At 35.3% G+C, this 16,365-nt stretch overlaps 1 protein-coding gene across 1 annotated transcript; it reads right to left on the bottom strand.

Annotated features, from left to right (window-relative positions):
* Positions 1 to 11,819: 11,819 nt before the first annotated feature.
* LOC110886773 (protein CUP-SHAPED COTYLEDON 3) lies at positions 11,820 to 16,090 on the bottom strand. Its single transcript, XM_022134614.2, has 3 exons — positions 15,680 to 16,090; positions 13,259 to 13,536; positions 11,820 to 12,485 (listed from the first exon to the last, which is right to left on the bottom strand). The coding sequence occupies exons 1-3, from the start codon at positions 15,897 to 15,899 to the stop codon at positions 11,871 to 11,873; spliced, it is 1,113 nt and encodes a 370-aa protein (XP_021990306.1). The 5' UTR covers positions 15,900 to 16,090; the 3' UTR covers positions 11,820 to 11,870.
* Positions 16,091 to 16,365: the final 275 nt, after the last annotated feature.

The following is a 16,365-nucleotide window of genomic DNA, read 5'->3' as shown; positions in this document are numbered from 1 at the left end:
TGCATATTCCCAGCACGTCCAGTTTTTACGGAAACGGCCATAACTTCTTCGCTATTGATCCGTTTTACCCGATTCTTTTTCCTACGCGTCCGTAATTTAATTCTCCATCTTATGGAGTTAAAATCCAACATCCGACATAATAAATTTTGAGACTTCTAAGCCTTCGGCTCATTACCTTTTTACCGAATTTTAACCCGTTTATGCATTTTATCAAACAAACATATTTGTTTGATTCTCATTTCACATGCCCTCTTCAATTTAATGTTATCTACCATGTTAGGTTCTAATCACAGGTTTCTTACACAATTTAAACCCGTTTTCGCTCGTATGCTTATTTTGACCCGTTAAGGGTAATTAGCCTATTTTAAACATGAATCTCTTTCACTCACATCAAACATTATACTACCACATTTCCAGTCAAGTAATCTTTCTTCACAACTATATTTGTGTTGTATTAAGTGTGGAAATTCCTAAACTCCGAGTTTTACCCCTCGAATCATTATTTTACGGCAAAGACTATTATAGAGTCAAATGACTAAGGATTCACATCTTTCGCATTTGTTTACTCATTCTAAGTGTTTAATTATGCATACTACTCTTTTCCGAACAACCCTTATGGGTCGTTCGCTCGATTTAGCTTACAAGGGCATTTTGGTCCATTTAGTCCTTCCATTAATATAAAGGACTTTTAAAAGCATTTTCGACCCAAAAGCCCTATTTTAAACTATGCATTTGATTCAAAAAGTCATTATGTTTTCAAAACACAACAATTATCATATGAATCATTCGGTTTGCGTATTAAGGTAACCAAATGTCTATATGACTGCATTTAACTACCAAGGAGCCTCTAGTTCCTATTGAGTGGTTAATCTATATTATACATACCTGGCTCGGATCAATATATATATTGACCCGTTTCGATACCTTGCCTTAGTAACCGCTAAGTAATAGCGATGTAAGTATCCATTTGATATTTATTCCTGAGATCATACAACTCGACAAACCATTAGTCGATATTGTCAAAGGGTGATAATTTCACCTTTTGACCCGTTTGGTCTAAACTACTAAATGTTTTGCGCTTAATAATAAATGGTGTTTATCCACCATTTCATTAAATAACTATCCTTGGATTTCTAACCATTTAGTTATGTCGCCCTAACTCATTTCTTATGCTTTTAATCCAACATAGTCTATGTCCCTTGGCGTCGTTTAAAGCTTGACTTTTATCATACATACGTGATTAAAATCACCGGTTTACCCCCTTTACTCTCTTAAGCTTACTTATAAAGTAGCCATTCAAAACTTGTTTTAAATATGTCACTTCAATGACTATTTTGCGTTTTTCACCCTTTTACCAATAGTTTTGGTTCTTTTCATCATTTTGGTATGTTCCGACCTGTATCAATTCGCGTCGGGAACCATACCTTGGATACTATCTTTATTATAGAAATAACTTTTGAACAAGCACGTATGCTACAAAAAGGGTGTAAGTTCCACTTACCTTGCATCCGAACTACGCTTCTCCTTTCCTTCTTGATTCGTTTGACCCGCTCCCTTATCAAGCTTCCACCTAGCTCGTTAGGCGTCAAACTATCATCATAATTCGTAAGATGGTTAGATTAGTCATTATCAATTATGACTATTCCACCTAACGGGTCTTATGTCGAATTTATCGCTCGATCAAATCATTAGTTAGTTTGACTTCCTAAAAGTCAATTGATCTATCAACATATTCAAATGCACATTTCACACGAAATTTCAAAATTTTAGCTTCATTTAGGCATTTTAACAAACACCTAGTGGGCATAATTTTACTAAATCAAAAATCAAGTCTTATGACTAACTATTTAGCCAAAATTAAACAATTTTTGCAAGTTTAATATATCTAGTATGCATAATAACATCTAGATTCACCTTATGTAAATAAATAACACTCAATCTATAATCAAATTTCTAGTGTTCTTCATCATTCTACAACACCCATTTTAACACTTAGATGGGTGACTATGAATTTCACAATTATAAACGTTAATTCAACAAACTATTGACTAGGGTTTACTCCTAGACATGATTTCATCCTAATTTTGTCCAAGCATCAATCATGCAAGCCAAAATCTCGATTTTCTATGATCATCAAGAATTCAAGATGGACTAAATAACGAAAATTGGCATACCTTATGATCCCTTCATGGAGGTGATCACTAATTTGAACTTAGATTTTGATTTGGATTTGATTTGCCCCTTCAATTTGTTGATTGTGTGCTTGTTAGGGTTTGAGTAGGAGAGCCCCTTGTGGCTCCTGTGAAAATCTCGACCAGAACACACACTATAGTGTGTGTTGTGGTGTTTTGTTTTTTTATAAATTAAAATCCATTTTAGTCCTTTGTCAACTTTGGTCCCTCCACTTATTCAAGTTTTATAAAGGGTGTTTTAACCAAGTTTTCTTATTGTTTTAAAATACTTAACTAACCAGGTTGATATTCTTAGTTACTTAGTGGGTCCCGGGAGTTATAACCCGTTTTATTTTAAGTCCCATTAACTCGGGTCTCTTATGAACTTTGTTTCCTCAAAGCGTTTATTCCTATCTTTTTTTGATTAATACAAGATTATTTATTTAAATTCTAATATTTACCACGTTAATTTTTACCACAAACGGTGTTTTACCCATTATCACTATTAACGTGGTTTGATTACCAAACCCATTTTTGGGGTGTTACAAGTCTCCTCCCTTAAAGAGGTTTCGTCCCCGAAACCTTATTTATGTAGTTCATTGGTTTAATCAAACGAAACTAGTTTCGTTTTCAAGGCTCCCGTTTCCTTTGGTCAAAAGTTTTCATGTATACTGACGCGTACGTCTTTCATGTGTAAGGCCTCGCGGGCCGTTACTTACAGCTTATAACCCTTTATCTTTATTGACTGAGTTGTCACTTGACCACTTAGTCTCGTTAGTCTTTTAACAGGTCTATCCCGCGCTTGTGTTATATTAACAAGCGCTTGTATTTGTTATGACGCTTTCTTAACTTTGAATAGTTTTACCGGCTAGACTAATTAGTCGCCGTCACTTCATACCCCGTAACTCACGTTACAACGTGATCATTTTCTATATTTCTTTTCTTGTCCGTGAGCGTGTCACGTCACGTTTAAGTTTAATTCAACGTTTCTTTATCATACTTCTTCTTTTCAAATGTATCGTCTCGCACCTATCGATGTTAAGACCCATACTCTTTGATATTTGTTATTTCCGAATTCGCCTTATAGTATTCATATTTGTTAAAACGTTATTTCTTACTTAAACTGAATTTTAGTTTAATGTTTTTCTCTTTAACTATGTCAATTACTCATATCAAGGAAATTGACAACCCATAATTTATTGTTTTCCGTTCTCGTTTTACGCGGGGAATCGTAACAAGTTCCCTCACCTTACACTATTGACCCGTAGGTTCCTTCACTTAACCTCGTAGGCTATTTCCTTAAGCTTTCACCTCTTTAAGGCGAGGCCCTTATGATCCCTTTGCTTCAATTCATGACCCGTGGGTCATTTTGGCCCCGTAGACCGTTACACTAATTAATATCCCGTAGGTTATGATGATCCCGTAGATCTTCTTTTATTCGAGTCTTTATTCAAATGTGTATACGTTTATATACACATATGGCGTTAAGGCACCCCTTTTTATGTTTAGAATTATTCACCTTTACTTTTTGGGATTTCGTTTGACCTTGACTGTAGTCTAAGGCTACATTGTTTTCTTTCGAATTATCTTTCCGACTTCTTGACTTCTAACGTCAATTACATGTCGGTTTGCCCTACACTTATCATTACCCGGTTCTTACCTATACTTCTTTACGTCCCATTACCTGGGTTCTTTTGTTTTAATGTTTTTAACGCCTATAACTCCTTTACATAGGTTTATTAATATTTCGCACTTTTATTTATTCGATTCGCGCTTACTTACTTTAGCAAGTGTCATCCTTTATTAAATTTGTTTGACTTGTTCGTGTGAAAATTCATCCCTTATGAATGTCAAACTTCAGTCTTTGTTCGACCCGTTCAGTTTTGAAATAGTTGAACATAATTTATCAAAATTTCTATTTGCAGTATCTTATCGTCCTTTAGTCATGACCCAAAACCCGAGTCTTTTTGACTTTCCATACGCGTTCCAGTTTCTCAGTCTGCGCATGCGTTTAATTCCTTACCCATCAACCGGGTGTTTTACCGAAATCGTTATCATTGCACCCCTTCCGGTATGCATTAAGACTTCATTTCGATTTACTTGGTCATCTTAGCGAAATCCGTCGCTTTTATTCGACCATGTCTTTTATTCTTTATGTGACCACCATTGGCGGCCTTATTAATTATGAGTGACGATTATCATCGTCATCCTTTCTTTACTACGACTAGAGTTAACAACCTTGATTATCTTTTTCGTGTGGGCAACACCTTTGTTTTTATGACCCGGCGGATCATCTATACTTTGGTTTTACTTGCCCATTTTGTTCACCATGGCCCTTTCGTCCAAGATGACTTATTTTCGTGAATTTTCTTTTGATCATTCGTTTATATCATCATTTACATTAATCCTTGTCCCTTCTCTCGGGCTCATTATCCTAATGTAATACGCTTCCGTCACCCGGCTGTGCGTTTACATTATTATCAACTATTTTGTTCATTTGTTTCATTTGGGTACCTTTTAATTTGTCCCATTCACCCCGTCCTTACTACATCGGATGTAAATGTGTCCGCTATAAGAAGTTCATGGTATCATACAGGGGTGTTCAAAAAAACCCGAATCCGAAACCGAATCCGAAATATCCGAAAACCCGAATCCGAAATATCCGAATTTTCGGATATCCGAATTTTCGGATATCCGAAAATCGAATAATCCGAAAATTCGGATTCGGATAGTGATTTTGAGAATTTTCGGATAATCGGATTATCCGAAAATTTAATTTTTATTTTTTTCGGATATCCGAATATCCGAAAATATCCGAAGTATCCGAAAATATCCGAAGTATCCGAAAAATATCCGAAGTATCCGAAAAATATCCGAAATGTCCGAAAAAATATCCGAAATATCCGAAAGAAATATCCGAAAAATATCCGAAGTATCCGAAAAATATCCGAACTATCCGAAAAAATATCTGAATTATCCGAAAAATATCCGAAATTTATATTCGGATATCCAAAACTATCCGAAAAATCTGGTTCCAAATATTAAAAAATAATAAAAAAATAAAAATTAATTAAAAAATTGGATTTTCGGATATCCGATTAGATATCCGAACCCGAATCCGAAATTTCGGGTATCCGAAAATCGGATATCCAAAATCCGAAATTTCGGATACGGGTTCGGATGTCAATATTTCACTATCCGAAATTTCGGATATCCGATTTTCGGATATCCGAAAACCGGATTATCCGATCTTGAACACCCCTAGTATCATATGCCACTACTTACTTGGCCAGAGTAAGCGATTAACACATGACACGCATGACCTTTTTATAGTTTTCACATCACGCCCTATATAGGTAATGCCTCTATTTGTTTCTCTTGGAAACAATATCCCGAATACATTTTTTATTCGGGTTTTTCTAAGTTTTTAATCTACATATGCAACTTTCAATTTCTACATATTTGTTGCATATTACTATTTGTGCAATTAAATTTAAAATGTGCACATGGTAATGCTTGCCCTAACGGGCTTCTCTTGCCATTAGCCTTGTTCGCGACTGTTACGCAATTTAGGTCCTTGATGAGCATACTCTTTGGACCGTTCCTCTGTCAAATCTGTGATTTGTTAAACTCTGGCTATCTTCATATGCGAGTGTCCTTCAACTAAAACATTTACAACAGTTAGTAATTTCGACATTAAAGGATGCCCGTATTATAATACAAGGCTTTTCTACTATACGCATCAACGCGTGTAATTTCGTTGACTATATCTATTCTATATCGTTTTTATTGGTGTAACGTGTATTACATGATAACCATATGTGTTGTTCTCAACACTTTAATCATACTAAACCATTGATATACATGTACTTACCGGATTTGCGATCAAGCCTCGAACCGAACACACTTTATTCATTAACCATGAGCTCTGATTACCAACTTGTAACACCCTTATTATTATTTATCGATTTTCGTATAATTTACGAAGATAAACGGGTAATTAGAATTTCAAATACATTGAAAATACGGGTTTCATTAAACTTTTTTACAGAATTAAAACTATACAACATAACATGTGTGAGTTCGTCATTTAACATAACAACGATACATAGTACGAAAGCTTATTTCTTGATCGTGTTCGGTTCTTCGTTGAGCTTGATCATTCCCCGGTATTGTATATAATACCTACAATTCATAAAACATGAATTGAATTAGTCATACGTAGTTTAGAACGTGCATAAACGAGTTCGCGAGGCAAAATAATTGAAAAAAAAACAACTTTTTAAAAACTGACTCCTTCATGCCACGCAACGGAACCCCCTTGCTCCCTCGCGTGGCGCGAGGGAGACCATTTTCCAGCAGGTTCGTATCTGGGACCTGCATATTCCCAGCACGTACAGTTTTTACGGAAACGGCCATAACTTCTTCGTTATTGATCCGTTTTACCCGATTCTTTTTCCTACGCATCCATAATTTAATTCTCCATCTTATGGAGTTAAAATCCAACATCCGACATAATAAATTTTGAGCCTCTAAGCCTTCGACTCATTACCTTTTTTCCGAATTTTAACCCGTTTATGCATTTTATCAAACAAACATATTTATTTGATCCTCATTTCACATGCCCTCTTCAATTTAATGTTATCTACCATGTTAGGTTCTAATCACAGGTTTCTTACACAATTTAAACTCGTTTTCGCTCGTATGCTTATTTTGACCCGTTAAGGGTAATTAAGCCTATTTTAAACATGAATCTCTTTCACTCACATCAAGCATTATACTACCACATTTCTTGTCAAGTAATCTTTCTTCACAGTTATATTTGTGTTGTATTAAGTGTGGAAATTCCTAAACTCCGAGTTTTACCTCTCGAATCATTATTTTACGGCAAAGACTATTATAGAGTCAAATGACTAAGGATTCACATCTTTCGCTTTTGTTTACTCATTCTAAGTGTTTAATTATGCATACTACTCTTTTCCGAACAACCCTTATGGGTCATTCGCTCGATTTAGCTTACAAGGGCATTTTGGTCAATTTAGTCCTTCCATTAATATAAAGGACTTTTAAAAGCATTTTCGACCCAAAAGCCCTATTTTAAACTATGCACTTGATTCAAAAAGTCATTATGTTTTCAAAACACAACTATTATCATATGAATCATTCGGTTTGCTTATTAAGGTAACCAAATGTCTATATGACTGCATTTAACTACCAAGGAGCCTTCAGTTCCTATTGAGTGGTTAATCTATATTATACATACCTGGCTCGGATCAATATATATATTGACCCGTTTCGATACCTTGCCTTAGTAACCGCTAAGTAGTAGCGATGTAAGTATCCATTTGATATTTATTCCTGAGATCATACAACTCGACAAACCATTAGTCGATATTGTCAAAGGGTGATAATTTCACCTTTTCACCCGTTTGGTCTAAACTACCAAATGTTTTGCGCTTAATAATAAATGGTGTTTATCCACCATTTCATTAAATAACTATCCTTGGATTTCTAACCATTTAGTTATGTCGCCCTAACCTATTTCTTATGCTTTTAATCCAACATAGTCTATGTCCCTTGGCGTCGTTTAAAGCTTGACTTTTATCATACATACGTGATTGAAATCACCAGTTTACCCCCTTTACTCTCTTAGGCTTACTTATAAAGTAGCCATTCAAAACTTGTTTTAAATATGTCACTTCAATGACTATTTTGCGTTTTTCACCCTTTTACCAATAGTTTTGGTTCTTTTCATCATTTTGGTATGTTCCGACCCGTATCAATTCGCGTCGGGAACCATACCTTGGATACTATCTTTATTATAGAAATAACTTTTGAACAAGCACGTATGCTAGAAAAAGGGTGTAAGTTCCACTTACCTCGCATCCGAACTACGCTTCTCCTTTCCTTCTTGATTCGTTTGACCCGCTCCCTCATCAAGCTTCAACCTAGCTCGTTAGGCGTCAAACTATCATCATAATTCGTAAGATGGTTAGATTAGTCATTATCAATTATGACTACTCCACCTAACGGGTCTTATGTCGAATTTATCGCTCGATCAAATCATTGGTTAGTTTGACTTCCTAAAAGTCAATTGATCTATCAACATATTCAAATGCACATTTCACACGAAATTTCAACATTTTAGCTTCATTTAGGCATTTTAACAAACACCTAGTGGGCATAATTTCACTAAATCAAAAATCAAGTCTCATGACTAACTATTTAACCAAGATTAAACAATTTTTGCAAGTTTAATATATCTAGTATGCATAATAACATCTAGATTCACCTTATGTAAATAAATAACACTCAATCTATAATCAAATTTCTAGTGTTCTTCATCATTCTACAACACCCATTTTAACACTTAGATGGGTGACTATGAATTTCACAATTATAAACATTAATTCAACAAACTATTGACTAGGGTTTACTCCTAGACATGATTTCATCCTAATTTCATCCAAGCATCAATCATGCAAGCCAAAATCTCGATTTTCTATGATCATCAAGAATTCAAGATGGACTAAATAACGAAAATTGGCATACCTTATGATCCCTTCATGGAGGTGATCACTAATTTGAACTTAGATTTTGATTTGGATTTGATTTACCCCTTCAATTTGTTGATTTTGTGCTTGTTAGGGTTTGAGTAGGAGAGCCCCTTGGGGCTTCTGTGAAAACCTCGACCAGAACACACACTATAGTGTGTGTTGTGGTGTTTTGTTTTTTTATAAATTATAAACCATTTTAGTCCTTTGTCAACTTTGGTCCCTCCACTTATTCAAGTTTTGTAAAGGGTGTTTTAACCAAGTTTTCTTATTGTTTTAAAATACTTAACTAACCAGGTTGATATTCGTAGTTACTTAGTGGGCCCCGGGAGTTATAACCCGTTTTATTTTAAGTCCCGTTAACTCGGGCTTCTTATGAACTTTGTTTCCTCAAAGCATTTATTCCTCTCTTTTTTTTATTAATACAAGATTATTTATTTAAATTCTAATATTTACCACGTTAATTTTTACCACTAACGGTGTTTTACCCGTTATCACTATTAACGTGGTTTGATTACCAAACCCATTTTTGGGGTGTTACAACGTCTCAAAGTCCTTGTCGAACATAGTTTGTCGCAACGCCTCTCGTTGCTCATCCGCCAAGGTCAAGTATTTTTCTTCTTGTAAACGTTTAATATCCATCAACTCTTTCTTCATGGCCTTGTATTCTTCGAATATACCGGTTATATCTATTGGATCTTCGTTTCTTGAAGACGGCCTTTTGTCCTTTTTCTCCTTTCTCTTTTGTTGTCTTGGCGAGGGATCCTCGTTTATGCCGGGAAGACCGCTCGAGACTTCGGCTTTCGGTGTATCCGCTTTATAATTTCCCCAATCCGAAGTCTTTCTTTTTTGACTCGAGCTAGAGCTTTCTTCACCCAACAAGGGTACCGACGACCACTTTTGATTTGTTCTAACGACCTCCCAACCCGCAACATGAGGAACATCATATTTTTCTTTGCTTTTGTAATCCTTTAGCGCTTGCTTCATTACAAAAGCATCGTCACACCCGCTAGGATGTAAACGATCCTAAAATAATAAATTATCAACAACTTAATCCACATACTTCATTAAAAAATAAACCATATATAAATAATAAAGTTTACCGCTTGATGGTATAAACCGTTGAATGTGTTCAATTTTGTTTGCATCGCGAGCCATTTTTATCGAACTTGGTGGTGGCTTCAGTTATTTCCTCCAACCGTTTGATTGAAGTGGTTTAGAACTTGCTTCCAAAAACCATCCGCCTTTTGTTGATTGACTTTCTTTTTATTCAAAGTGCAATGAACATAAGCTTTTGCTGACGCCTCTTCTTGTTTAGACGTCCAATTTTCCCGTTTCGCTTTTCCTCTTCTTTCCGGTGCGGCTTCATTTTGGTTCACGGGATTTTATTGAACGACAACATCTTCATCCTCATCATAATGTTGCTCTTTGGTATCCGACACGAACTCTTCTTCGGAGTCATCTTGTATGTCTCTCGGTAATTGTGAGCGTGGGGTTTGAAAAGCAAACGGGTCAAACGAATTTTGGGCGTCTAGGGGGTAATCATAAACACCGGGTCGAACCATCGTCGGACCGTGTAGCATCCAATTTTGGTGGGGTTGGCTATCATAACCGAAATTTGGATGCATGGGTTGGTTAAAAAAATGGAGGTTGGGTTTGATGAGCAAAGCCAAGTTGGGGATGAAACGGCACACTAGAACACCACCGCGTTTATCTTGAGCCCTCGCCTTCGAACTGGACCCTACATTTTTTTCTTGTCTTCACCTTTGTTTGAGCCTTCCATTTCTTTGAAAAGATTTGAAAAATTGAGTGAGAATGGGAGTGAATATGGAGGTTGGGTTTGTTTGGTGAAAATAGAAATGGATTTGTTTTAATTTATAAAGCTAAAAATTAATTTTTTTTTATATTGCAACGGCTATATAGCCGTTGAAGATGACATTCACCGAGCGGCAACAATGAATCCGCGCGGCAAAGGGGGGTAGGCGGCAGTATTCCCGAGCGGCAAAAGGAGTTTACCGCACCCCTTTGCCTCCCACATCGTATACCCTAAGTTCGAAGCCATATTTTTGATTTTTTTTAATCATATGTTATTAAAATAAAATAGCTTCTATGTAGGTTTATAGAAAAAAAAAGAAAAATAAATAAAAATTAAGTTTTTATATAGAAATTTTTTTTGAGTAAACTGTCAAAATGGTCCCTGAGGTTTGGTCATTTTTGCCACTTTAGTGCAAAGCTCAAACCTTTTGAATTTAGGTCTCTGTGATTTCAATTTTGTTGCCGTTTTCATCCAAAATCAAAAGAGTAAACTGCTAAAATGGTCCCTGAGGTTTGGTCACTTTTACCACTCTAGGCCAAAACTCAAACCTTTTGAATCTGGGTCCCCATGGTTTCAATTTTGTTGCCTTTTGAATCTGGGTCCCTCAGGGACCGTTTTGGCAGTTTACTCAAATCAAAATATGGTAAGATTTTCCAGTTAACATCCAGTTTTTTTTTGTCTTTTTCCTCTCTTATAATGAAGAGCAAATGGTCTTTTAATATTTTATTATAACAAATTAAAAAAATCTGACCATTTTGCCCTTAATTAAAAGAGAGGAAAAAGATAAAAAACTGGATGTTAACTGAAGAACCTGACTAGATTTTGATTTTTTATGAAAATGACATCAAAATTGAAGGCACATGGAACTAAATTTAAAAGTTTTGAATTTTAAACTAAAATGACAAAAGTAACAAAACCTCTGAAACCATTTTAGCAATTCACTCTATCTTTTTTTATAAATTTTAGCCATGATTCTTTACCTTTTCATGGTTACTCACCACATTATATGATGGTGAAAATCTAGTGTGGGGACTGGAGCATGACATACGTCACTATTGATGGTGAGTTGACGTCAAAACCTTCCAATCTTTAATCAAATCCAACCCACCTTCCCACTCCAGTCATTAAATTTTAAAACGACATCGTTTCTTTTTTCACTTTTGGTTCCTTTTTCTGCTACTTTAGCCCCTTGGGATTTGACACATTCATATTCCCCATCCCATTTCTATCCAAAACTAGAAACTCAATACCAAACACAAATTAATATAAATTTTATTGTCGGTTTTCAATTAAGTTGTAGCATTTATTTACATATATAAAATACTATGATCATATAGATGGTAGCAACAACTTGTTAAACCCGATCCCATCCATCGACGCCACCACATTGCTTGTTCTTGCATCATTGCTGCCGCCACCTCCACCTCCGTTGAAGAAATGACCAATTCCCTCAAACTCCGGTTGCTCGAATGTGAACAATGGAGTAGAAGGGATGTAATTCGTCTCCCACGGGTGCAAGTTAGCGCCCGGGAGTTCTTGGATGTTAAAATGAGCCTCAGTCTTGCATATTTTAGCAACATGGGTAGGGGTAGGAGTCGGGTGGTGGTTTGGGAATAGGGGTTTAACCATGGTTGGGTTAGGGGTATGATGCAGGGTTGGAAAACTTGGTAGGTTTAGAAGTGATTTAATGTCTTGATCATGGATTTCTTGATGATTGTCACCAAATAGATATGGATGTTGGAGAGGTGGCACCGGCGGATTATGGTGGTGCAACACGGCAGTAGTATCGTCATTAAAGGGCATTTTAGTCATTTCAATGGGTTGGGGAGTTGATGGTGATTGTTCTAGTGTGGATTGGTGGTGTTTGAAATGAGGGTAGTTTTGTCCACCATTTGATTTCTTTTCCCCTAGCTTGTGAAATATTCTACAAATCACCCATTCATCCTGCAAAAAGATTTGTACTATATGCATCAAAACTTGTAACAATATTAACTAAAAACTACGCAAAAAGAAAATATCAATGGTAATAAACATTTATTTTTTGAATATTTATATTTCCACTCTTTATTATTTAAAAATTTAAAAATATATGAAACTATATCTAAAGTTTTCTCACGTGCAAATATTTTTAGAGGTGTTAAAACATGTGTTTGTGGGTTGACACGAACCTAACCCAGGCCTAAAAGTTGTGTCATCACAAGAACCCGAACATGATACGAGAGTTTTAAGGGGTTGATTCACACTCAACCTTTTTAACCCATATTCGTACTTTAAAACTCATGTTTAAACCATAAAATCAAACACTAATTTCTCTTGTGTCTTTGATTCTTTTTTTATCTTTCAAATGTCGACATGAAATATAGAGTTAGTTTAAAATAAGACGTAATGTACATTTTTAAAAGTTCGTCAACCCACAAACTTTTCACAACCCAAACATAACAAGTTTAGCCAAACATGTCCACAGACGCAACCCGCGTTTAAACTAAACCAAACTCAACCCTATAAAATTAAGTTAAACTAAACACAAAATTGGTAAAATAAATATATTATTTATGAAGCTCAAGCGAGAAACTGTAGTATAGAATGACAAACTAGTCTAATCAGAAAGTCAATCAACATGGATAGAAATGACACAAAAGTCAACCCATGCAAAATGACAAAATAAATGCATAGAAGGGTTGTACTGTTTAAACTGTCAGAGCATAAAGTAGTTGTACCTTACACGTGTGCCGATAAGAAAAGTCTCCATCAAGGCGGTACTCATGCATGACCCATTTAGTCTTTTCACCATGAGGGGCCCGACCCTTATAAAAAACCAGAGTTTTCTTCATACCCAAAAGGGTCCGACCCGACCCGCTACTGTAAACCTCCCGGTCCTTGCCCGTTGCCTTCCAATAACCCGCCCCGGTAGCCCGATTCGTTCTCAATCCAGTCGGGTATTTTCTATCCCTCAAGCTATAGAAATACCATTCTCTTTCACCCATCTTTGCAACTTCTGTACAATCAACAAATAATATTTTCAGCAACACATAATTAATATTAGATAAAAACTTACCCGACCCGAAAATATCTACATTTGAAAATAATAAATTTGATTGTTTATTTAATAAAAATAATTGACATAATTTTCTGATAATTTGATCCCTAAATTGTCAGCTGTCATAAAATGTAAAAAAAAAAAAACTAATTTGGTTGAATAAAAAAAATATGGCGCCCACAATTTTATAAACAATATCATTTGTTTTTTAGTAAATTACTTTTTGAATTTACGTGTTTTAATGGTTTTAACAACGTAAGTTCAAAATCAAAAAGTTTAACGCTTCGAGTCTCTAACTGTTCAGTTTATAACGTTTTGAGTCCTGTGTTTTAGTGGTTTTAACTATTTGAGTCCAAAATCAAAAGTACAAGTGTTAAAAATTGGACTCAACACATTATAAAATGAACGGTTAGGGACTCTGGGTGTTAAACTTTTTGATTTTGGATTCAAGCAGTTACAACCATTAAAACACAGTGACTCAAAAAGTAATTTACTCTTTGTTTTTTAATCATAAATGCAATTAACAAAATATAACATGTACGGTTCACGAGTCAAGCGGAGTACTTACCGAGCTAAAATACTTAACCAAGCTAGCATAAAATAAATAAATTGTTTTTTTTTAAGATGCATTTAGTGATGGAAATGAAAATGGTTCTCAAAGGGGGTTGAATTTTGTAATAGAACATAAATATGGTTGTACATAATGCATACATAATTGTACATTAAATGAAAAAATTAAATTATTCTGCTACAGTGGATTATTGGTTTGTACCATACTACAATTATTTCTCAATCAATGCCTTTTCGTTTTTAGTGGCCAAAGAGATGTCATGGTACTTGTTTACAAGTCTATTAGCATAGGGTACAACTGGTAGACCAAGAACCACAGCATAGTACATCAGAACCCTTTTAGTGAAAGTATAAAAAAGAAAGAATGCAAGTTAGATGTCAGAAATGAATTTAGATAGATTTTCTGGGCCAGTAAAAATATATATTTTAATCTAAAAAAAAGATGGAATATCAAGATCATTTGTTTCCTAGTTGTTTGATAGATATGCATTTAGTACTTGTACCTTACAACCCTCTATGCATGTATCAAGATTGTGTCTTGATGACAATGGTGACAAAAAACTAAAATTTTAATGAAAGAAAGGAAGTAGCACATACAAGTAATATTCTTGATGACTGGATTACAGGGTGCAAGTGTGTGCAATCAGGGTGAAACTAAATGTGTTTTATGTGACATAAAATTGAGTATTGAGGTTTATGTTTAAGAAAAAAAATGTGTCATTTGAGTGTGTGTGTTTTATGAATAATGGTGAGTTGGATGGTGAAAATGTAGAACTGAATTAGTGTGTGTGCATAATCAATGAGAGTTTTGAAGTATGTGTTTTGAGAATAGTCTCCTTATTGTGTGTTTGAATGTGTAAGTGTCCCAAAACTATGTATTTGATGAAGAAAGTGCCCCTATATTGTGTGTTTAAATGGGTGAGTGTCCAAAGTGTGTGTTTGATGATGAAAGTGACCCTAAAATTTATTTAATTTATTTATCGTGTTATAAATTTACATCAAGATACTTGGTAAACGGCCAACAAGCTGCGCCGCTAAAGTATGTGTTTTAAGGTAAGCGTGTTTCTAAATTGTGTGCTTGAACTTTGAATGTGAAGTGTCCCTATGTGCGTTTTGAACTTTTGATACTTGTTTATAAACATGTTTGTTAGTAAAAGTGTCCCTAAAGTTTCCCTAAGTGTGTGTATCAGTTTTTAAGTGAGTTTATTATAAAACTGCCCAAAGAGTGTGTTTGAAGATGAAAGTGTCCCCATGTGCGTGTTCAAAGTGTCACTTTAAAAAGTGTTTGACGGTGAAAGTATCCCTTAAAGTGTGTTTTTGAAGGTGAAAGTTTCCCCAAGTGTGTGTATCAGTTTTTAACTGAGCTAACTGCCCCTAAAGTGTATGTTTGAAGATGAAAGTGTCCCTTAAAGTGTGTTTGAAAGTGAAAGTATCCCTTAAAGTCTGAGTTTTGAAGGTGATCAAAGTCCTCTTAAAGTGTGTGTTTGAAGGTGAAAAAAACCCTAAAGAGTGTGTGTGTTTTAGAGGGTACCTGGTAAATCCCATGGTTCACAGCGGTTAAGGTCAACTTCAGCAATTTGAAGGCCACAGAAAGTAGAATTGAAAACCTTAGAAGCAAGATAGAAGGTGATAAGCTCTTCATCAGTGGGATGAAACCTAAACCCTGGTGGCAAACCACCATGCTGATCAGAATCTGCACCACAACCACTGCCACCAAGCTCACACAGTATCTCCTCTATCCCAAGCATCATGAGTGGAAGGAAGGAAGAATAGTGTAGTAGTAGTGATGATGTTAGATGAAGGAAGCACTGTAATTTGAAGGCATAAAGCCTATATAAGGCCTATATAGCCCTAATCAACAACACCTGAAAAGGGCTCCATGATGGGTAAAAGGACAAAATACAATACCAACTATGAGTGGGTGTGTCAATCAATCCTACAAGTTTTTTTTGGGTGTATGCATTTAACAAGATGTAAAGAATAAACTTTGATAGTTTGTTTTTTTTTTGTTTTTTTTTAATAAGATTGGCCTTACAAAAAAAATAAATAATAACCATAAGGCTTTCCGGTGTTGCTTAGGGGCTGTTTGGCTAAGCTTATTAGAATGACTTATTTACTTATTTGCTTATTTGAAAAGCAAATAAGTCATAATGGAATGACTTACTTACTTATTCCTCTCACAATAAGCTAACCCAAACACCTTTTAACTTTTCAAAA

This window comes from Helianthus annuus, chromosome 16 (genome assembly GCF_002127325.2).
Source record: "Helianthus annuus cultivar XRQ/B chromosome 16, HanXRQr2.0-SUNRISE, whole genome shotgun sequence".
In the NCBI taxonomy this organism is placed as follows: domain Eukaryota; kingdom Viridiplantae; phylum Streptophyta; class Magnoliopsida; order Asterales; family Asteraceae; genus Helianthus; species Helianthus annuus.
Note: the sequence above shows the minus strand (reverse complement) of the source record. Positions and strands in the feature narration are given on the sequence as shown.